Source organism: Elephas maximus, chromosome 4 (genome assembly GCF_024166365.1).
Source record: "Elephas maximus indicus isolate mEleMax1 chromosome 4, mEleMax1 primary haplotype, whole genome shotgun sequence".
NCBI lineage: Eukaryota > Metazoa > Chordata > Mammalia > Proboscidea > Elephantidae > Elephas > Elephas maximus.
The window spans coordinates 107,304,451-107,327,938 of record NC_064822.1 but is presented as its reverse complement, the minus strand read 5'-3'; the positions used below and the strand labels follow the sequence as shown (position 1 = coordinate 107,327,938).

The 23,488-nt window shown below is 52.0% G+C and overlaps 1 protein-coding gene and 2 long non-coding RNA genes across 5 annotated transcripts in view; 2 read left to right on the top strand and 1 right to left on the bottom strand.

The window, feature by feature from the left end:
* Nucleotides 1-23: 23 nt before the first annotated feature.
* ACVRL1 (activin A receptor like type 1) lies at nt 24-16,289 on the bottom strand. 2 transcript variants are annotated; one of them, XM_049883177.1, is made up of 10 exons: nt 16,098-16,289; nt 9,486-9,634; nt 8,711-8,962; nt 8,314-8,525; nt 7,908-8,007; nt 7,393-7,539; nt 6,803-7,078; nt 5,914-6,111; nt 2,838-2,968; nt 24-1,473 (listed from the first exon to the last, which is right to left on the bottom strand). In XM_049883177.1, exons 2-10 carry the CDS (start codon nt 9,547-9,549, stop codon nt 1,339-1,341), a joined length of 1,515 nt encoding a protein of 504 aa, XP_049739134.1. In that variant the 5' UTR covers nt 9,550-9,634; nt 16,098-16,289; the 3' UTR covers nt 24-1,338. The 2 variants fall into 2 exon arrangements, with proteins under 2 accessions (XP_049739134.1, XP_049739135.1); XM_049883178.1 differs by having other exon boundaries at nt 9,486-9,578.
* The window catches only part of LOC126075439 (uncharacterized), a 52,895-nt gene continuing 30,871 nt past the window's right edge, over nt 1,465-23,488 (top strand). The window contains exons 1-2 of one of the 2 annotated variants that reach the window (XR_007517208.1): nt 1,465-1,525; nt 15,757-15,917. This is a non-coding gene — a long non-coding RNA (uncharacterized LOC126075439). Of the gene's footprint in view, nt 1,526-14,968; nt 15,918-23,488 lie in introns of those variants that run through there. The other variant, XR_007517207.1, reaches the window with a different exon arrangement.
* Nucleotides 16,260-21,949, top strand: LOC126075440 (uncharacterized). Its single transcript, XR_007517209.1, has 4 exons — nt 16,260-16,633; nt 18,190-18,307; nt 19,966-20,121; nt 20,840-21,949. It is a non-coding gene; the product is annotated as an uncharacterized LOC126075440 (long non-coding RNA).

The window sequence follows — 23,488 nt, the reverse complement described above, 5'->3', positions numbered from 1 at the left end:
TCCTGAGACACATACTCTCTGGGGCCTGGCCAAGGGTGTGGACCTGGGCCAGGGGCCAGTGGGGAGCAGGAACCTGGCTGCTAGAAGCGTCTTGGCTGGACCTCAGCTTGGGAGACCCTGGAGGAAGCTGCCCCTCAGCCTGGGGCAGTGAAAGTTAAGCCACAGAAAGGAGAGGGGGAAATAGGCTTGTTGGTCAGCAGGTTGTCTGGACCCAAGTATGGTCACTGGCATGGGCTAAAGCAGGAATTGGAGCTTGTGGAATTAGATTAGGAGGTGTTTCAGATACTCCTGGCTTCAGATAAAGTTATTTTCAAATCCTTATCTTGAGGCAAATTGTCAGGGGCTGGGCATAAGGGGTAGATGAGATTGATGAACTTAGCTCTGATACAGGCTGACATTTAAAAAAAAAAAAAAAATTAGAGCTGAAGGAACCTCAAAGGACATCAGGACCACATCTATCATTATGTAGATGAAACAAGGTTCCACGACAGTGAAGGCCCAGCTCTCATCATGTAGAGCAAGCAGCCAGGACCAGAATCTTAGTCTCCTGACTCCCGACTGAGCCTTTCCTTGGCCACACTTGGTCTGTAAGTCCTCTCAGTTATTTTGAAAGCCCTGCGCCTTACCTATCTGACTTGCCACATCTCCACTGGCCTATGACCCTGCTGCACCCTTAGCAGAATCACTTGGGTTTTAATGACCTAATAAATCTGCTAGGTTGGGGAAAGAGGGGTCCACAGATAGGCCCCAGCTCTCCCAGGCAGCTGGCATTCAGCTAGCTGGGGTCTTGCAGGGAGAACAGAAGGCCCAGGGCATCATGGGGCTGAGAGACAAAAGTCACAGAAACTGATGCACCCTGTGTGTCTGGGGTTTGTGCCAGAGGCTGGGGACTGGCAGGGCAGGGTGTCTGCTGAAGGCTGGACAGGGCCCTATATCACCCTGGCAGCTCTGGTGGGGCAGTGGGGTTAACCAAGGGCAGGGGGTAAAGTGCGGGCCCAGGCTCTGAGCCCAGGACTGGGATTCCCTGGCTTGGCCACCCTGGCTCTGGGGCCTTTTTTGCATCCCGTCCTGGGGGTTGTAGGGGGTACGCCCTGCTGGCATGGGGGCTGGGGAGGAGCCAGGCGTCAGGGAGCCTGCTGCTTTCAGCAGGCCAGACGGCTGGGGATAGAGTTTCAGTCCAGCTGTATTTTTGGCTGGATGGGCTGGGGGCCGAGCAGGCAAGCAGGCGCAGCTGCCCCATAGAGAGACACCCCTTCCCCAGCACAAACGTTGCACCGCCTTTACCCAACACAGGCCACCATCACCTCTCCCTCCAGGCAGAGGGGGTCAGGTGCTGGGCTAGCGAATCACTTTGGGCTCTTCCGGACTGTTGCTCAGTTTCTGCAGTGTCTTCTTGATCCGCAGCGCAGTGAGGCGGGCCGAGGGGTTGGTGTACCAGCACTCCCGCATCATCTGAGCCAGGCCTGACAGGACCTGGGGGTTGAAAGAGACAGAAGAGAGGAGCAGGGGACATGGAAAGGTGGAGGTGAGGAGAATGGCCCAGTGATGGGGAGACACAAGCAGGAAAGAAAGGACAAGAAGAGAAGAGGGAGATGAGAGTGTTGAAAAGGAGGGTGACAGGAGAGAGGGTGAATGAAGGAAACAAAGGAGAGAGGGTGAATGAAGGAAACAAAGAAGAGATGGATTAAAAAAAAAAATGGGGAAGGAAGAGAGCGGAGTGAGAAGGGAGATGGAGAAAGGCAGGAGGGACAGAAAGAGAGATACAACTCAGATCATCAGGAGTGCCCAGGACCCCCTTGGGAAAGGGGAGATCTGCAAGCTGTGGGGCTCCCGCATCCCCATCTGTAGCTGGAGGCCCCAGTGCAGAGGGCAGTCTCTGGACCCAGCTCTTCCACCAACCATGGCTGGGCCCAGGGAACTATGGGGACAGATGGAGGGGTAGGCACTCACTCCCAAAATGCACATGTCCAGGAAGGACCCCATCCCAGGAAGCTCAGGGGCCCCAGACTGAGCCGGGTCTCTCTCTGCCTTAGACTTGAGTGGTTCCTGAAAGTGTTTGTGTGTGCATATACCCTGTTACTGTCAAGTAGATTCCGATTCATAGTGACCCTAAAGAACAGAGTAGAACTACCCCATAGGGTTTTCAAGGAGTGGCTGCTGGATTTGAACTGCTGATCTTTTGGTTAGCAGTTGTAGCTCTTAACCACTGCACCACCAGGGCTCCTATGTGTATGCATAGGAATGCATACATGTGGCTTTTTTGTGGATGTGTGTGTGCATAAATGTACATGCATCTATGTATACGTATTTCTACATACATGTGTACATGTATTCATCTGTGCAATAACTTTATCAAGCACCCATTGTGTGCCAGGCACTGTGATAGGTACTGGGGATACTATAAGGGCAAGCAAAAAGACAAGCTCTCTGCCTTCATGGGGCTAATGATCTGGCATACATGTGCATATGTCTGTGAGTGTACATTTATGTAGAAGTATATGCATGCTGGTATGTGTTACATACACACATATGCATATGTTTTCATATACGTATGTGGAGTGTTTGGAGAAAAAACAAAAGCAAACCACTACCACCACAAAAAACTCCACAGCAGGAAATGCACCAAAGTGAAGGGTTCTGAAAATCCCAGAATAACCAGAGGGTCCCCTGAGGGTCTATGGGCCAGGGATGCCTATGGGAAGGGGGAGAGAGTGCCCAGGGATGTACCCTCTACCAGGACACCTGGAAGCAGAGGCCTCAGACTCAGGTACCTCAGCCCAAAAATTCCAGCTGTGAGCTGCCACCCCACACCATCCCAGCCCCAGCTGAGGCCTCACCGGGTCTGCAGCCAGCCGGTTGGGGATGGTGGGGGTCTGCTGGTCAACGCACACCACCTTCTTCATGTCCTCAAAGCTGGGGTCATTGGGCACTGCATCATAGAAGGGTGGTCTGTAGTCCTCCACGATGCCTAAGGATGGAGTGGGGACAGGACATGACACACTCAGGACACCAGGAAGGCCTAATGCCAACCAGGAGAGAGCCTCCCTTCCCTTTGCCCCAGGGACCAGGAGTCAGATGCCTGCCCATGAGCCTTGGGAACCCTGCGCTTATGGCAAGCAGTCCTGAGAGGGACACTATAACGTAATGAATAATTATATCTATAAATTGTAATAACTGGCATTTATTTTGCATTTACCATGTGCCAGACATGGCACTAAACACATTACATGCATTATCCTGTTAGTCTTCACAACAACCCTATGAGGTGAGTACTAATATTATGTACACTTTACAGATGAAGAAATTGACGCTCACAGAGGTTGAACAATTTGCCGAAAGTTACACAGTAATGGCAAAATCAAGACTTAAACCTATCTCATTTGGCTCCTAAGCCATATCTTGCTCTAGTCTTTTCACAGCTGTCTCCTACCCAGGGCCTGGGTACTGCTCCCAAATGCTCAAGAATAATGATACTTAATGTTTACTGAGCGCTTAACTACGAGCCAGGCACTGTCCTAGGTGCTTTGCATTAAATTCTCACAACAACCTCATAACCTATGAGGTAAATAATACTATAAGCTCCACTTAAAAGCAAAGAAATTAAGGCCAGAGAGGTGGAGAAACTTGTCTAAGATCACACAGGTAGTAAATGACAGTTGGAATTTAAGCCCAGAAAGTCTATGGCAAAGCCCATGCTCTTGACCTCCAAGCTATACTTAAGGGAAGATAGTTGGTTGATTGCTGGGGGAGGATGTGGAACAAGGAGAAGAAAAGGGAGAAATCACTGCCCCTAAGAGAAAGGGATTTTTACCTACGTCCAAAGGGCAGGGCTGACAAAGGCCTCCTTTGATCCCCTCAGCCAGCACTACCCCTTTCCCCATGTTCTCCCAAGTGCACAGTCCTTAGTAGAAGCTTTCTGAAAATGATTCCAGGGGAGCTGCAGACAGCTCGGGTGGAGAAGGCCAGATCCCGAGGACACACCCAGTGCCCCATCCTGCTTCCCAGCCTGAGGCTCGGGGCAGTAGGCCACAACCTCAGTAAAGCCTGCGCCAGCTGTTCTCACCATGGCGGGCTTCCAGCCGGCCCCTGTGCTGCTCCCGCCCTAATCAGTGCTGCACAGAGGCCTGAGCGTGTCTAATGAGCCTTTAATCAGTGCCGGGGCTGACACCAGATTACAGTGTTTATAATGCGCCATGAATCTGTGTAGGGCTGACAGAGCTTCCCCCTCCGCCCCAGGAGCCTGCAGTCAGCCTCTCCCTCAACCCAGGCTGGTCCAGCCTTCCTTTCCCGCCTGCAGGCTGGTCCAGGTGCCTCTTTCCTCTGACCCCTGCTGCCCCAGAGCAGACTCGGGGGCTCATGCTTGAAGGGGCAGGGATCTGAGCCCCTTGTGAGTCTCCCAGAAGGGCTGGTTATACCCCTGCTGTCAATCAAAGACCACCCTGAGGACAGATGCAGCCTGGCATGGGCTGGCTCTGGGTAGAAAAAAGCTCAGGAAAAGTGGGTAAGAACGAATGTCCTGTAGGGGTCCCCCTGAGCAGGGCTCCAGTCATATCCTGATGATTGTCCCCAACCTTTCAGGACTCCTGGCAGCCCCTCGCCATGGACAGTCTCCACAAAGGCTGACAATCCTACTCACCCCCTAGTCCAGACTACCGCCCATCAACCACCTACTCCATGGCTGAGAAGGCAGTGACCACAGACACCCTGCACAGGGCTGACCTCTGAATGGGGCCAACAGCCCCTCCAAATCTGAGTCTCCTGTGGCAGTAACGATGAGGGAGCAAAAGTAGGCAATGCAGGCACTACTGTAGCCCACATTTTTGTGGGTGAGGAAACCAAGAACCAGGGAGGTTTTAGTGAGCACAGTGACAAAGAGTCATACTGCCTGGTCTCAGAGCCCAGTACTGCCTCTAAAAAAAATATATAATTCTGTACCTCAGTCTTCTCATCTGTAAAACAGGGATAATACCGGGTCAAGCACTCATTCTGTAACAACAATTGCCACTAATACTTAATGTTCTAAATACTTTGCTTGGTGTTATAGATTGAATGGCGTCCCCCCCAAAAAATATGTGTTGTAAATCCTAACCCCTATACCTGTAGACGTAATCCCATTTGGGAATAGGACTTTTGTTATGTTAATGAGGCCATATCAATGTAAGGTGTGATTTAAACCAATCACCTTTGAGATACGAAAGAGCAGATTAGGCACAGAAGAAAACAAGCAGAGATGAAGATCAGGAAGGAACTGAGGAACAAAAGCTGAAAAGAGACAAGGACCTTCCCCCAGATCCGACAGAGAGAAAAAGCCTTCTCCTAGAGCCAGTGTCCTGAATTTGGACTTCTAGTCTCCTAAACTGTGAGAAAATAAATCTCTGTTTGTTAAAGCCACTCACTTGTGGTATTTCTGATATAGCAGCACTAAGAAACTAAGACACTTGGATTATTTCCCAACAACCAGATGCTATTTTTATTCTCATTTTACAAATAAGGAAACTGAGGCACACAGAGATCAAGTAATTTGCCCAGGTGGTCTGATTCCAAGCACATGCTCTTAACCACTAAGAAATACCATCTCCCTGCCAGCTCACAAGAATTAAATAAGATAATAAATGTAGAGTATATAGCACGGCATCTGGTACATATTTAAACTCAATAAATGTTAGCTGCTATTAATATTTCAGTTATTATCACTTACCCAAGATTTCATAGCCAGAATTACAGACTCAGGTGAACCTTAAAAGGTCACTCAGCTAAACTAGCTGGTGAATGGCAGCGGAGAAATGCCAGGAGGTCTGGCCACAAGCCCCTCAGGCCACAGGCACCAGCCATGGCAGGAGCCCCACGTCCTGCCTGCCTGCCAGTCCACCTGGCCCATTCCCCTCCCTCCACCCAGTGCAGGATGGGCCTCACCATTGATGATGGTCCGGCGGGTGATCTCCCATAGCACCAAGCCAAAGGCCCAGATGTCGGTCCACTTGTAGGACTCGAAGCAGTCAGTGCGGATCTGCTCGTCCAGCACCTCGGGAGCCATGTACCGCTTGGTGCCCACTCGTGGGTTGTTGCCAATGTCCAGGTAGTCGCTACCCTGAGAGTGCATCACAGCCAGGCCTGTGGGTACCAGGCCTATGATCACTGATCACGAAGCCCATAGACAAGGTGCCTCCTGGTGGTGGCGGTCCCCGGGGGCAAGGTGGGGATGGAGAGAGACAGTGGAGCATAGAGGGGGCAAGCAAATGGAGACTTGGCCTTGAGATGGGCTGGGAGACATTGGCCACAGGGAGAACTGTCCCAGTTATCTTTGTTTCTGTAGCACTCTAGTTTCCCAAAGGCCCAGAAAGATGACCAAGGCAGGCATTACTGTGCCCATTTCAGAGAAGAACCCCCAGGCCTGGCGAAGGGGAGCAATGTAGTCAAGGAAGCCAGGATGAGAACCCAGATTTCTGGCTCCCTGCCCCTTTGTCCCAGGCACCTGGAGCCAGAGGGTGTAGTGGAAGGAGTCTTGGCTTGAAAGTGGTTTAAGACAACTAGTGGGACTCTTGTGGGGGTGAAATGAGACAACACACACCTCTGAGTTTTGAAGCGCCATCAAATCATTAACAGTGTTGTGTACCCAAAACGGCAAAGGCAGAACTACAACCAAGAGGGAGAGAGCGAACCCCGCCCACTCGCGAAGGGCCCGCCCCACTCCACCGTCCCACCTGCGAGGGACTTGTTTCTACCCCGCCCGCCCGCCTGAGAAGGGCCCGGCCCACTCCGCTTCGCCCACCCACAAGGCCCATCCCTACCCCGCCCTGCTCACCCAGGTCAGCGATGCAACACTGCAGGTTGCTCTTGACCAGCACATTGCGGCTCTTGAGGTCACGGTGGGCTATGGCCGGTTTGCCCTGTGTGCCAAAGATTTCCACGTGCAGATGGGCCAGGCCGCAGGCCGCGGACACAGCTAGCTTCAGGGCCAGCTGGGGCTCCAGCGTCTGCCTTTGCAGAAAGTCGTAGAGCGAGCCGTGTTCGTGGTAGTGTGTGATGAGCCACAGCTGCGTGCTCGAGTTGCGGGAGGTCATGTCTGAGGCGATGAAGCCTGTGGATGGAAGGGACGGGTGTCTCAGCCAAGGGACTGGGGATGGCGGAGCTTGGACTTGTCTGGAGGCTGGGAGGGTGGACTGGGTCTGGGGGCAGGACTGGGACCAAGGGGACTAGACTGGGTCAGGGTAAAGCTGGGGTTGGGATGGAGGCTGTCCTGGCTTAAGTTAGAGACAAAGTTGGAGTCATAGATTGGGGGCCCAGGTGGGCTGGGAGTCCTTTAGGGTTGGGTCACTGTCTGGAGGTCTATAGGCTCCAGGTCTGAGTGCAGCAGGATGAGAGCCCCAGGCCTGGCCTAGAACCTCTGCTTGCCTAGGATGTTGTCGTGTCTGAGCAGCACTGTGTTGTAGATCTCGGTCTCCCGGAACCAGGACTGCTCGTCCCTGGAGGAGAAGATCTTGACAGCCACACTCTCACCGTGCCACAGGCCCCGCCACACCTCGCCATAGCGGCCCTTTCCTGCTCCAAGGGCCGGAGAGGAGGGAGAGGGTCACACACTGCACACACAGAGCCCACGGAAAGAGAAACCCCCGGAAAAGCCCCCATCGTAATGCTGTGCTGACCCCACCTGCACAACCTCTGGGGCTTATAGTCAACTTAATTCAGACCCAAACCTAGCGGGCACACCACCTCTATCTGCCTCCTGTTCCACCTTGGCTCCTGCAGAACCTAGTCTGGGCCCATCTCCAGCCCGCTGCCTGCATAGCAGAATTCCCATTCTGACCCATTCTGACTCTGCCTGTGACTCTGGAACTCAAGAATTCTCCCTACCCATCCAGGAACATGGGAACCCTTGGTCTCCAACCCCAGGCTCACCCACTGCTCACCTACACACTCCACCAGGGCGACCTGCCGCGCCACTGTCCTCTGCACCAAGAAGGGAAGCCCCGAGCCACTGCCTGTGGTGCAGTCACTGTCCAGCAGGTCCTGGGGGTGCCAAGGGACCACTGAGAGGCTGCTTCCACCCTTTTCAGTCCCTTCCCCCATCCTCAACCTGGGTCCCACTGCTTTGCCTCTGCATGTACCTCCCTCACCAGCTCCCACCCACTCTAATCTCTGCCCCTCACCCACCCAGCTCCCACCCACTCTAACCTCTGCCCCTCACTCACCCAGCTCCCACCCACTCTAATCTCTGTGTGTCTGGGATGATGCCTTTCCCAGTTACCCCCTATGATTCTGTGGCTCCTGTCTACCTCACCTCCACCCTGTGTCCCAGGTTCCCCAGACCCATACCCCGAGCATGCTGTCCCCCTGCTCGGATGCCTTCAGGATGATGCTGGACTCGCCCAGCTCACTGTGCAGGCCCCGATGCTTCTCCTGCCTCCGCCGGACATGCCACAAGCCTAGGGCACCCAGGGCCACCAGGGCCAGTAAAGCCAGCACAGGGCCCAGGACCAGAGGTAGCTGGCCATCTACTCCAGGCTGCTCCGAAGGGGTTCGGGTGGCTGGGGGAAAAGGGAAACTGAGGCCCAGCTCCTGGCTAAGCCAGCTCCCCCCATCTTGCCCCTCTGCCAGTCATTTCCCAGGGTTCTGCCTCCCCCACCCTCCTGGCCAGAGCATGAGAGGAAAGCAGGGCAAGGAGGGCAAGGCCCAAGGAGCTGGGGAGGGGCTGCTGGGCAGCTGGACATACCCTCCAGCACCAGGGACACGTTGTAGTTGCAGAGAGGGCTGTAGCAGCAGTAGTGGTTGACGAACTCAGTGGGGCGCCCATTGCAGAGCTCCGGGTGCAGGTTCCCGCAGCCCCGATGTTCCTGGGGGTGCCTGCCCTCCTCCCGCACCAGCACTACTGTGCACCAGGCCCCCTGGCAGGTAGGCCCCCTGCAATGTGGGTTCTCACACGTGCAGGTCACCAGCGGTCCCCGATAGGGCCTCACAGGGTCGCCTGGGAGACATACCAGCAGCTCATCAATGCTGGGCCCAACTCCCCCAGGCTGAGCCCAACACCCACATCTGTCCCACTGCCCCCTCCTTTCTGGCCTCTCAAACAAACCTTTTAGTTCTCTTAGTTCCATCCTCAGAATATCCTTCCCTCCAAGCCCACCCTCAGCTGAGAATGTGAGAACCAGGCTTCTACCCCCTCCCTGATCCTAGGACCTTCCCCTCCCAGTTCCCAGGCCCCAGCCCTAGCCCTTCCCCTCAACATCCTTACTCTCTCCACCCCCCAGATATAGGTCCCCACGCTGAAGACTGACATAGCATCAGCCTTCAGATTTGGCTAAAGAGGAGGAGGAGGAGTAGGGTTACTGGGACCTAGTCTATCCAAGCCTCACTTTCCCCCACCCTCTGGCCAAGCTCCTAAACCCCCTTCTCCTCCTCAAATTCAGCCCCACCAGGAGCCGAGTTGAGCCCAGGTAGCCCTTTCTCCATCCAGGCCCCTGTTCCCTAACTGCTCCCCCCATACTCACTCTGGGTCAGGCCCAAGGCCATCAGCAGCAACAGAAGGCCCCTCCTGGGGGCGCCCAAGGCCATGGTCTCTGGAGAGAGGAGCTGGAGAGGAGCTGTGAAATGTGATCCCCCTCAGTGTTTTCAGCCACTGACCCTGGGTTCCTCCTACCTAAGAGGAAATCACTGAGAGTTTTTTTGGGGGGGGCGGCAGGGAGGCCTCCTCCCTGCTCTCTGTCTTTGGGGCGGGGCCTGCAGGGGAAGTCCTGGTTCACTTCCCCATGGAAACCATCCTGTTAGGGGTAAAGAGTGGGGAGCCATGTTTAAGTGCTCTGGACCTTGGGAGAGCCCAGTTCTAAACCCCTGCTGCTAAGCCCAGGCTGGAGGCAGGCCAGGCACCTGGGAGATCACCAGGCTGGGGTGAAAGGGGCACCTCTTCAGCAGCCATCCCTTCCCCCTCTTCCACCGCCTGCTCTGTCCTCTACCTCTGGCCCACCCTCTCCCAGCCTCCCCCCTCCCCACCCCTTTCCCCGTGCCCACCCCCCCCCCCAGCCCTGGCTGCCTCAAACATAAACAGGCTCTTGTCTTCACTTCCTGCCATTCAGGGTCCCGCCAAGCCGGGAACAGGAATCAAGATTGTTTAGATTGGGGTCTGGATAGAATAGACAGGAGTCACGCAAAGCAGGGAATGAGGGTATATTCTCAGGGCAGGATGGAGCCGCTACAGGGTCTCAAGAGCCACCTGGGGCTAAGACACGCCCATGACAGAATTCTAGGAGGACACTTGGTGAATCACAAAGTCCAACTTCTTATTTTAGAGAAGAAGGGATTAAAGCTCAGGCAGGGGACAGAATTGTCCAAGGTCACGTGGCACTCAGTGGCAATACCCGGAATACAAGCCAGGTGTCCAAACTCCCTGTCCTCTCTGTCTCCCAATCCAGTGGTGGCAGTCTGAGCCTTCAGGGTCATAACAACCACACAAAATGTGGTCAGGACCTGCTCCTGCTAGGCATAAGATGCCCTCTCTGGGATGTCCTGGGAAAGGGCGGGGGCAGGGCCAATGATGTGGGAGGGGAAGTGAAACACACTTAGACACTGAACGTTTGACCTTTCATGCCTGGCTGGGGTTGAACTTTCCCAGAATTTGGATGGGGAGAGGATCAGTGCTCAGGGGAGTAATTCTGGTCAGTGATAGTCTCCAAACCAGGTCCCAAATCAACTAGTGCTTCAGAAGCCACCCCACTCTTCACTTCTCAAAGGTAAGAACAGGCTGCAGCAAGAGGGACTGAGTCAGACAGCAGTGAGGACTTTCTGAATGGTAGAGAGTATGCAGTTGCATGTCTGGGGACTGGGTCCCTAGGTGGAGGCAGCCAGCACCAGGGAGGGGAAGTGCCCTCTGGCATGATGTGGTGAGGCTGGTAGGGCTAGGCACCTGGCCACATAGGCTGTGGAAGGCCCATAGTCTAAGGTGGTGCCCAATGAAGGCCCATGATGCTGAGGCTCTGGAGGTAGGATGGCCAAGGATAGGGGCTGCCTGGGCCTCTCCAGCTGGTAGAAGCTCTGGCCTTCCTGCCTGGGCTTCCTCTGCCCCAGAGGCCTGGGACTGGGGGAGGAAACAGAGCCCTGGGCTGCTGCAGCTGTGTCCCCAGCCTCTGCCTGACCTCCTGCCTCCTGCTCCTCCTGGCAGGCAGTGAGGACTCTAGCAAGCACTCTACAGTGAGGCTAAAGGCTAGGATCGAAGGCCTGGGCAAGCAAATCTGCCCAGCAAGGTACAGGCAGAAACCCATCCTTGACAGCCTTTAGTTGCTGAGAAAGCAGGAGAAGAGCATGGATATGAGTGCATGAGGTAGGAAGGAAAAAGTGGATAACAATAAACATAAAATTTGGCATCCTTCTAGGATCTCCTACCCATGCTTCCACTTCTCTGACTATACCTGGACCACCCTCTCTCCTACTTTAACAGCACTTCAGAATCACGTGAAGTGCTGATTTAGAGACGCATCTTCCTAGGGGCCTGGGTGGCAAGAAAGGTTTCCAATCAACTGGAGCCCTGGTGGTGCAGTGGTTAAGAGCTTGGCTGCTGACCAAAAGGTCAGCAGTTTGAATCCACCAGCCACTCCTTGGAAATCCTATGGGGCAGTTCTACTCTGCCCTATAGGGTAGCTATGAGCAGGAACCAACTTGACAGCACATAACAACAACAACAAGGGGCCTGGGTGGCACAAGCAGTTTCCAATTGACTGCTAACCTAAAGGTTGGAGGTTCAAACTCACCCAGCAGCTCCATGAATGAAAAAACTGGCAAACTGTTTCCATAAAGATTACAGCCGAGAAAACTTTATGGGCAGTTCTATCCTGTAACACGTGGGATCACCATGAGTGGGTGGCCGACTTGACCACAGCTAACAATAGAAATGCACCTTCTTTAGTCTTACCTCCACTCCAGATCCTGATCAGTCCATCTGAGACCAGCAAGGAATATGCATTTTTTTAAAAGCTCCCCTGATAGTAATTCTGATCAAATGGCATAGGAACTACACTTTGAGAAATGTGTCCTGTACAACGCTAGTCTGGTTCCCAGGGTTTCATTTCTCCGGACAAGGCCCTGCTGAGTAGGTGAGAGTGGCACCCAGAGAGAGGGGCTTCTCACTGCCACTCACATGGGCCTCCCATAGCCTATGTCCACTGTTAATGTCTCACTGCTGCAGCCATCAGCTGGGGGAGAAGGGATGGCCAAGGCTAAACACTGAAGTCAGAGGTACCAGGGGTTTGGTGATGTTATGGAGTGATGCGTGTATGAGGACTTTGTTCTATATACATCGACCTCAAGCCTCCCCTGCTCTGAACAGTGCAAGAAAGGGCCTCAGAGCATTTGGAAAGACGACCTCTTGCTCAGCTAATCCTTGGAATGTGATGGAGTGAAATTATCAGTGTCCAATTTTCAGCTGGGTTCAGCATAAGATTAAGTACAGGAGGGTGCTGAGTCCTGACCAGTCCAAACCCTGAGCTGACCTTGTTTGGCTTACCCTGGAACCTGACTCTTTCACAGACTTCTGGGGACTAGAGGTGTCCTTTCACTTCTAAGTGAAACTTCATGAAAAATCTCCTACTGACAGAAGCATCACTGTTGTTGGCCAGAAATCACAAATGTTAAACTAATTTCAAACAGTAACTTCCCACCATGAAATACTTAATAATCAGAGCTAACCTTCTCTGGGTACTAGTGATGTGCTAAATACTGAATGTTAATGGGGGAAATAAAAATAGCGTGTTGGCAGTATCTTCCGACCTCCTCGTCAAACTTCAGAAGGAGGAAGGAGAATCATTATCAGCATAAACACTCAAGGCTGATTCCTCTGAGGCTGAGGTCAGACATACATCTACCCTCCAACCGGTTTACCAATTCTGACACCAGCCGTCCCTCCTACGGCACTACTTCTCTGCTGGGTTCCATAATTCATTGCAATGGCTACACAGAGCCCACAGAGCATACTCACAGTTACAGAGTTTATTAGGGAAGTAACAGAATACAACTTGGGATCAGGAACAACTGAGAAGTAACAGGAACAACTCAGGATATAGTTCTTGATTAGGACAGCTTCTTCTCACTCTCTGCTGCTCGGTCCTCCTCGGGGCCTTCTAGGGGAAGTGTTACAACTCAGCTCAAGGACTGGAGCTGTCTCACTGAATCCTTACAACAACCCAGTGGGGAGACTGAGACTGGGGAATGTTAAGTTTCTTGCCCAGAGTCACCAAGTGTGTCTTGATAAATTTAAATTGCTGATATTAAATCATTCCTTGTTCATTGTTATCCCTTCAATTGTTTGATGTTAAGCAAATCTCTTAAAGGAGAAAAAAGAGCGTGTGGTTGCTGGTGGATGGTTATAAATTATCTGCTGCTGCTGTTACCAGTGTGCACCCTCATGGGGGTCTGTGTAGATTCAAAGACAGCGTGGTGGTCAGAAATCATCTACTGTAGGATTTCTCATCAAAGTCTGAGCTGCAGGTGCGGAAAGTCAGAGTAGGGGTGTGCCTGGAAGGGGGTTATTGGTATTTTCACTGCAGCACACCTGAGGGATTGCTAGAACCTGCTCCCCCATCAGTTGTAGGGGCTCAGCAGAGCAGGGATTGTCACCGGGCTGGCACTGCATTAAATATGACCATTCTGCCCAGCTCTGAAGTTTAGCAGGTCTACCCAAATAGCAGAGGACTAGGCTGTGTTGTTCAGGTTAGGTTGCCCTTAACAACACACAAAGCACTTTCATCTCCATCATTTCACTCACTCCTCACAGCAATGTGACAGAGCAGAATAAGCCTGAATTCTCTCTCCCAAGGCACCTCAGGATGGACTCAAACCTCCAACCTTCAGGTTAGCAACTGAGTGCATTAACTGTTTGCAGCACCTAGGGACTTCAACCACAACTACCAGATTCAAATATCCTGGGTCTGTGCTGCAAACTCAAGGTCAGATTTGCTGGCACCTCCGGATGTCTTTTATATAACATTAAAAATTCTATCTTATTAAAAAAGAATAAGCCTGGATTTTAGGGTCTCCAGCAGAACGTGCAGAGAGCATGGCACAGTGCCGAGGTCAAAGTGTGGGCTCTGAATCATATAGACCTGGGTTTGAATCCTGCCTCTACCACTTAGAGCTATGTGATTTGGGCAACTTACTTAAACTTTCTAAGGCTTAGATTTCCTCATATGTAAAATGAGAATAATAACAGTGCTTATCTGATAGGTATATTGGTTGTATAATTATTTAGCAGAGCATTAAGTGGTATATAAAAAAAAATAAGCACTTAATAAATGTTACAAAAAGCCCAACCCTGCCTCTTGCACCATTCATGGTGCTTTGGACAAGTTCTTCAAGCCTGAGTCTGTTTCTTCTTCTGTACATGGGCACAATAACGCTTCTTCTGCTAGGTTGTTGCCGGGATTACATGAAAAATCCTGCAAATTCTCTGGAAGTGTCTACATAGCAAGTATACAATAGATGGTAGATGTTTTTAACAACCTGATGAGATGGCAGAACAGGTAAGATGAGAGGACAGGGTACTAGGACAGATGGGGCAGTGAGGGATCAGAGCGGACAGAACCTGACTGAGACAGAACCAAAAAAAACCAAACCCAGTGCCGTTGAGCCAATTCTGACTCAAAGTGACCCTATAGGACAGAGTAGAACTGCCCCATAGAGTTTCCAAGGAGCGCCTGGTGGATTAGAACTGCCGACCCTTTGGTTAGCAGCCATAGCACTTAACCACTAGGCCACCAGGGTTTCTGACTGAGACAGAAGCTGCCTATAAATAGAGGGTGAGAGCTAGTATCCACTATGCCCCTATCCTCTGAGAAGAAAAGGGGGTGGGCAGCCATCCCTTGGGTGGGCTGAAGAGCACTGGGCTTTAGGGCTGACTGAAAACCTAGGGTCCCAGCCTGAAGGGAAACAGGAATCCCCTTTGGCCTGGGTCCTGATGCAGGGTTGGGGGCAAGGCTTGTGGGATGGAGTTATGGTGTCAGAGTCTTTAACTAAGAACTGCAGGGGCTGGTCTGGAAAAGTGGGTTTCAAGGAAGAGGCTCAACAGCTGGAAGTGGACACTCATTGTCTGACCAGCCCAGCTGCCTGAAGGGGCACAGTACAGAGCAGGGGAGGCTACCAGCTTCAGGTCAGGACAAGCCTGGATTTTACAGAGCTAAAGGCTGGAGTAATAGGAATCTGGATTACACATGTTTAAGGTTCTCAGGGAGCCAGCCCTCGTGGTGCAGTGGTTAAGAGCTTGGCTGCAAACCAAAAGGTCGGCAGCTCAAGTTCACCAGCCACTCCTTGGAAACACTACGGGGAAGTTCTGCGTTGTCCTATAGGGCTGCTGTGAGTTGGAATTGACCCGAAGGCAATGGATTTGGTTTTTTTGTAAGGTTCTCAGAGGAGTCCCTGGGTGGTGTAAAGAGACAACACCCTGGATTGTTAACCAACAGGTTGGAGGTTCAAGTCTACCCAGAGGCACTTTGGAAGAAAGGCCTGGTGATCTACTTCTGAAAATTCAGCCATTGAAAACCCTATGGAGGTATATTCTCAACAACAACAAAAAAAATAAAATGAATTTTTCAGAAAAAGAAAGAGTGGAAGGAAGAAAACCTTATGGAGCACATTTACACTCTGGCAGCATAGGGTTCCCATGAGTCAGAATCTACTTAATGGCAACTGTTGTTTTTTGTATTGTTTTTACGGTTCTCAGAATTGGGACATGAATACTGGAGTTGAGATCACGAAGATAATAAATGCGTTCATTATTTACAGTAGCTTAAAAGAACAGGAATCCTTCAGCCCATTTTATGGATGAGGACAGAAGAACAGAGAAGTTAAGTGACTGGCCCCAGGTCACCCCTCAGAAGCTGGAATGTGAAGCCAGGTTTTCTAATTTCCAGTCCGGATTCCGTCCAGGACGCTCCTAGCCTCAGGTGGGTAGTGGGCTGATGTGCTGGGAGAGGGAGGGAGCGGCTTGCGTTCCTGGCGAGCTGGGATCTACCCTATGGCGACCTCTCGGAAGGGGTCTCTGGGATCCACCCGATGGACGGGCCCATTAGGGGAGGGGGTCAGGCTACCCCCCACTCGGCCCCGCCCCGCGGATCTATACTCACCTCTGGGCCTGCGCAGCGGTTGGCGAGCGCAGACCTGCAGCAGGCGAGGGCCACCTCTCTCCTCCGAGGCGGCCGCGATCGCTGTCGCACGGAGAGCGCTGGACGGCTGGCCAGGGTCCGGGTGCGGCCGGGGACGGGGATGGGGCCGGGGAGGGGCTCGTTCGGCGCGGCCGGCGCGGCGGCCTCCCGGGACTGGGAAGGGGGCCGGAGCAAAAATGTTTCTTATTCCAGCGTCTTCCTGCCTGGCCCGGCTCCACCACTCCCTCCTAATAAACTGTTTCCTATTGCCCAGCTTGCTGACGGCCGCCCGCTCTCCCTTCTTCGGGATTGCAGGGCCGACCCCTCCCCCGCGCCGCCCCTGGGACCCCTAAGGGCAGCCTCCCCAGCTCCAGGATCGCGGCCTGAGCCCCCTCCCAGAGCCTCCCACATCCGCCTCCCCGAGGGGGCGGGCCTTGGACTGGGGCCGCGGGGTCCCGTGGGGTCCGGGCCGGGAGCCGTGGGGGCCTGAGCCGAGACGGGAGGCGTCTGGTGGCCCGGTAGGGGATGGAGGCGCCCCTTCAGCTCAGAGCCGGGGGATGAAGGAGCGACTTGAAGTCTGGGCGTCGGGAAAGGGGCACCGAGGCAAGGACACGTGGGATGGGGGTGGGGAGAGTTGCCGGTCCCTCTCAGGGCCCTCTGCCCAGTAGGCTCAGAGCAGTTTGGGGCTGGCAGGGTCCGGATTAATTTTGCCTCCGCGCTCTCCCCGCGCGCAAGGACTCCCTACTGTGTTTGAATCCTTTAGCAGCCTCCTTGGGGCCCCTTCATCTCCTCCTGTCCCCTCCCTTCATCCACAGCCTACTCCCCGCTTGGCGCAGGAGTAAAAGGCCCAGATGGGGCGGCTCTGGGTTAGTGGTGTGGACGGTCTGAACCCCTCTGGGCCGCTGCGCTGGGGCAGGGATGCAACTCCCAACCAAGGGCGGCCAGAATGGCGGGGAGCCGCTGAGAGCAGCCTTGGGCCGCCCTCTTTGAGACCGGCTCCCAGCTCCACCAAATGGAGGTGGGGACTGGAGCCTTTCTCAGAACACTTAGGAGACAGGCGCCAGGGAGAAGAGCAGAATGGGCTTCTTCCCCTGGCAGAAACTCTTCCTCTGAGGCCCCTGCACAGGTTCAGAGCTCTGACATTGTCTTGCTGTCCTCCAACCACTGTGAGCCCCCTGGAGTCTAGCCTCTTGGTTATCCCAAAGACTCAAGTCAGACTACCTACTTGGGAATGCAGGCTAGTTGCCTAAATTTAGACAAGTGACATCTCTCGTGCCTTAGTCCCCCACCTGCTAAATGGAAATTACAAACAGTGCCAGCCTCTTAGGGCTGTTTTAAGAATAAAGGGAAATGTGACTTATTTCAGTTCATAGCAAAAGTGCTGGCTGGCTGTGCCTGACATGGGGTAAACAAACAAAAACTGTTGTGGTGGAGTGGATTCCGACTCATGGCCACCCCATGTGTTACCAAGTAGAACTGAGTTCCATAGGGTTTTCTTGACTGTAATCTTTATGAAAGCAGATCCCCAGGCCTTTCTTCCGTGGTACCACTGGGCGAGTTTGAACCGGCAATCTTTAAGTCAGTAGCCAGGCACAAACCGTTTGCACCACCCAGGGACCTTTGACAGGGTTGTTGTCGTCTTTGCTAGTTGCCATCCAGTCCATTCTGACTCAGCAGCTCCATGTGCGCAGAGTACAACTGCTCCATAGGGTTTTCAAGACTGTGACCTTTTGGAAGCAGATCTCCAGGCCTCTGGGTGGGTTCAAAATGCCAGCCTTTAGGCAAGTAACAAGTGCTTAACTGCCATCCCATCTTCCATAAAAGTGTTAGTTAAATTAATGAATGAAAAGGCTGGGGAGGGAGTGGCTTCATAGCCAACTGAAAAAAGAAATGGGTATTGGGAATGGGAGCAGACCTCTAAGGTGTCTTGCTTGCATCTGTCAGTTGGGCCAAAGACCCTCACCCTCTGACAGGAATAGAGGCTGGGGGAGATGGTCAAAAACTCAGACTAGGCATCAGTTGTTGACTGACCTCACTTCCTCTGCTGAAACCCTCCCTATCCCCCACCCTGCAGCTGCTTCACAACTTGTTGTAAGCATTGCGAACTCCCAGAACCCGGCACGGCACATTCAGATTTCAGTGTTGGGACAGAGCTGTGTCCATCGGCCAATAGGAAGTACTATGGGATTACGGTATCTACTCTTTCAGATTATAACAGCCACTTGGGCACTCGATTAGCTGGAGAACTGGGAGTCTGGCGGCGCATCCATCTTTCATATCCCCTCTCCCCCTGCCCAGCCTTGGCTTCTGATAAACCTCTCCCTCCCCAAGCCCATGGATCTGGGAAGTAGGAGTGAGGGCTTCCCCAAAGGAAGCTTTCAGTCTGGGACACACAGTGAGGACAGAGACATGGAGGTGGACGAGAGAGTGGCTGATGAGAGTCTTTGGGGATGGGGGGCTGTTTATCTAGGACTCAGATAAACTAGAGTAAGGTTTGGGAGGAGGAAGGGAGGGCCCAATGTGGAAGGGCTACTACTCATCAATGCTGGAGTCTCCCCACGTCCCCAGAGCACTGAGCCCTCTGGACCCTGACTGGTGCTCTCTGAGGTTTATCTGAGCCCCCTGCCTTCCAAAGTACACAGAGAACCTGGAGGAGGCATCGGAGGAGGGACACAGAGTTGGAGAAAGTGCTGGGGACCCAGCCCAATGAGGAAAGGGAAAAGGAATTACAGCCTGTGTCCAAGTCTACAAGAATTAATTACTCAGAGGCACCAGCTGTTCCCCATATTCGGTGAGGACAGAACAAGATGAAACAGGCCCAAAGGACCAAGATTTAGATTTAGATATGCAGAAGGGTTTCCCAGCAGTGCGGGAGACAGAGGCCCAGAGATCCTGGGAAGGGCGTGTGGGGTAAAACCTAAAGGAGAGTCTCACCTATGGAGGCAGGTGACCCGGAGTCCAGCAGGAAGATGGGAATGGAGATCTTGACCTCTCAGGCTCAGCTAGATAGAAGTATTGAGTTCAAGCAGTGCCCTTGACACCAGGGCAGGCCCGGTTTCACGAGCATACGATACAAACTGTACGGTTTAATGCTCTGCTACTGCCATCTCGAAATGGTTTAATAATCTGTGAACAAACGACTCAGCATTTTCATTTTGCACTGGGCCCCACAAATTATGTAGCTGGTTCAGCACCAGGGAGATTGGAGAAAAAAGCGAGGGAGGGAAATTAGCTGAGCTTTGCTCCACTTAAATCACAGAGAAGATTGAGATTAGACAATTTAGGGACTTTTCAAACATGAGAGCTAGGACAGGGTACCCTAGGAGGAAAAACCATGGGTCTCCTTTAGGGGAGAAATGGGGCAGGTACCCGTAAATTCCATTCATTCAATTATTCAACACAGGGGAGGGATTCTCAGTTTTGTGGGCTGGGTGGAGGTGGGGTTTTGCCTGGAGGAAGCGGGAGAGGAAATAACCTCTCTAGGTTTCCTCCAGCTCAAGGCAGAAGACCATGGCGGGGAGTAGGGATTGTGGGGTCTAGGTTCTAGGCCTGGATCACCTTTCTGGGCTTCAGTTTCCTCCTCTGTACACTGAGGGTTTACAGCAGATAATTCCAAGCTCCTTCCCAGCCTTGTATGATTTTCTTTAGCTCTAAGGTTCAGGAAATGACCTGGTACTTAGCCCGCCAATACAACTCAGGCAACAAAGGCTGTTTGGCTGGTGCCATGCTTTGGGGAGGGGGAGGGCACGGGGGTAGTCAGGGTTCTGCCCAGCACACAGGAAGAGACTGGCAGACAGAGGCCAGATTCCCAGACTTTGAGCCGCCAAGTCATCTTCCTCTTCCTCTCCAGCTCCTCCAGGATCTTCCTTAGGTGGGTCTGTCCACTCTTTGGCCACTGTCAAGCCTTCAGGATGATTCATCTCAGGATGGAACCTCTTGGGGCAGGGATGGCATGCCAGGACAGGAGAGTCTCGTGATTAGATGGCGCCCACATGATGCACAGCAGGTGGGTTGGTGTGGAGATAGGCTCTGTGGAGAAACTACTCCACAGCTGTCTCTTCCCTGCCAGTCCTACAACCTCGGAGTTGCCCCTCCCAGAGGTTCTAACTCTCGCCCACCAAACTCTGGCCTTGCCACTGGAGATGGAGGGAAGTTAGTGGAAAGAACCCAAGCTTGGAGTTAGAATACCTCTGTGTTAGCCTCCGTTTCCATACCTGTAAGAAACCAATTGTCATCAAGTCACAACTCATGGCAACTGCATGCATGTCAGAGTAGAACTGTGCTCCACAGGGTTTCCAATGGCTGGTTTTTCAGAAGTAAATTGTCAGGCCTTTCTTCTGAGGTGCCTCTGGGTGGACTCAAACCTCCAACCTTTCAGTTAGCAGCTGACCGTGTTAATAATTCCTTCTCTACCACATTCTTAGACTAAAAGCAAAATATGCGTGAAAATCCTTTATGAGCTGTAAAACCCACACAGATAATTCGGTTTGTTTTGAGGGAGGGAGGTGGAACTGTGGGGTAGGAGACAACACTGTAGCAGGGGTCAGGAGACCTGAGGTTTGTCTTTGTGACCATGGGCCTCAATTTCTTTACCTGTTCAAAGACGAGTAGTAAGTATTGCCTGTTCTTCTAGTACCTATCTGTCTTAGTTATCTAGTGCTGCTATAACAGAACTATCACAAATGGATGGCTTTAACAAACAAATTTATTTTCTCACGGTTTAGGAGTCTAGAAGTCGGAATTCAGAGCACTGGCTCAAGGGGAAGCCTTTCTCTCTGTGGACTCTGGAGGAAACGCTTTGTCTCTTCAGCTTTGCTTCCTGGTTCCTTGGAGATCTCTGTGTCTTGGCATCTATTTTACCCCATCGCTCCTCTGCTGGCTTGTTTAATCTCTTTTTGTATTTCAAAGAGATTGGCTCAAGATCCTTCCGCATTAACGTAGGAAAGAACCCACTCAGAAATGGGATTGTAACCACAGGCATAGAGGTTAGGATTTACAACATGTATTTTGGCGGGGGTGGGGGGGGGCCTGGTGGCGTAGTGGTTAAGCGCTACGGCTGCTAACCAGTTCGAATTCTGCTAACTAGTTCGAATTCGCCAGGAGCTCCTTGGAAACTATGGGGTAGTTCTAGTCTGTCCTATAGGGTCGCTATGAGTCGGAATCGACTCGATGGCACTGCGTTTTTTTTTTTAATTTTGGGGGGACATAATTCAATCCATAACTTTATCTGAGGGGTTATTATAAAGATGAATGTACGGCTCCTGGAGAAAACTTTGACCTATAAGGCAGCCATTTCGAAAAAAATTAAAGAAATTCTGAATAAGGAAGGGGTAAAATAAATACAGTAGCCCCCCCTTATCCACCAGAGATATGCTCCAAGACCTCTGTGGATGCCTGAAACCGCGAATAGTGCCGAACCCTATGTACTATGTTTTGACCTATACATGCATACCTATGACAAAGTTTTATTTACAATTGGGCCCAATAAGAGGTTAACAACAATAACTAATAATAAAATAGAACAATTATAACAATGAAGTTATGTGACTGTGGTCCCTGGGCGGGATGAAGCGGGAAGGCGCGAGATTGCATCACACTACTTGTTTGACATTTTTGGACTGAGGTTGAACCCGGTAACTGAAACCTCCTAAAGCGAAGAGTTTAGAGCGAGAAGCAACTATTCCTACTCCCAGATCCCTTGCTGAGGGCAACCCCCTTCTGAAAGTTTCTGTTTTTAGTTCCTCTGGCATTTACTTCAGTAACTCAAAATAACATGTTTACGCTACTATCTCCAGATTTAAAAGTTTCAGGCCTTATTTAAGAGTGCCAGGATTTAGGTCATTCAGATTCTCTCCCTCTTGATTATTGATCATCATATTATTGTTTTGTAATTTTAAATAATATACTCAAAGCTTTAGTTCCTGTTCTGTCTGTATTCACTAAGCGGAACCCTCACCCTTCCCTAGAGCTGCAATTTGGATGCAGTAAAGGACACCCCTGCCCCCACCATCTTGTGAATTCCAACTTATAGTGAGCCTGTACAGGGTAGGACTGCCTTATAGGGCTTCCAAGGCTATAATCTCTGTGGAAGCAAACTGCCACATCTTTCTCCCGTGCAGCAGCTTGTGGGTTCAACCACCAACCTTTCAGTTAGCAGCAAAGCTCTTTAATCATGGCACTTGGTACCAAAACAAACAAACCAACCCAACACTATTGAGTAAATTGCAACTTAGCAACCCTATAGGTTGCTAAGAGTAGAACTGCTCCATAGGGTTTCCAAGGAGCAACTGGTGGGTACAAATTGCTGACCTTTTGGTTAGCGGCCGAACACTTAACCGCTGTGCCTCTAGGGCCCTGCAAGACATGTCAAATAACTAAGGTAGGTAACAATCTTGTTATTTGTGGTGTTGAGTTGAAATTCATGACAGTTGAGATGGCTTGGGGACCTCGTTGAGCATTTACTATTGCCCAGAAATTTCTAGAGGCATCAAGACTTTCTCCCACTCTAAAGAGAAATAAGGTCTGTGTTTGCTTGGGCGAGGGGGGGCAGAGTTGGCTGGAAAGGGGGAAGGGGCCTGGCAGGCTCTTGGGTGGAGCTGAAGGGACCTTTGCTGGCCCAGGGAGAGAGTCTAAGGGATTAAGGTGACCATCCCCACTAGGAAGGGCTTGATATTTGAACAAGAAGGGTTTGCTCAGGATTTAAGAGTGGGTATTGCCCTGGCTGGGAAAGAAATTTTTTGAAAGAGAGGGCTGAATGGCTGGGCTAGGCCAGAGGCCAGCGGAATTTCCTTCAGCTCCAGCCACTGGGGTGGGTGGAACCGGATTGTTCACACTGGACGCAGGAATCTGCCTTTGTTTCCAGCTGGAGGGGAAATGCCATAAATCCTGCCCCTTTCCCACCCCTCCAGCATCCGTGCCCAGGCTCTGCCCTTCCCAGCACCACAGGGCCTGTAACTGATGGCCCTCAGGCCAGGTCTTGTGTCTGGGACTGCCCTCATCTGCAGCCCCTGCCCATTATTCTCCCAGTGTAGATCACTGGCACAGATGCAGGAAATGGGGGCCAAGGGCTATCCAAGCTGATTGGGAGTAAATAGCCACAAAGCAGAAACTGAGTGATCCATCAGAACAGAAAGGATAGGAGGAGGGCTGCTGTCTAGGAAACCCGGGGCTGGGGGGGGCCTGTCCTTGTCTTTTCCTTTGTCAGTGAGTCTGTACATTTGTATACCTGTGTGGCAGGTGTGTTTATGTGTGTTTGCATGTGTGACATCTCTGCGTGCAGCTGGAAGTTTGTGTGTCCTCCTGTGCCTGTGAGGCTGAAGGTCCCTGTTGGACCTGGGCGTCTGCGTGTCTGCATGTGACATTGCTTGTGTGTG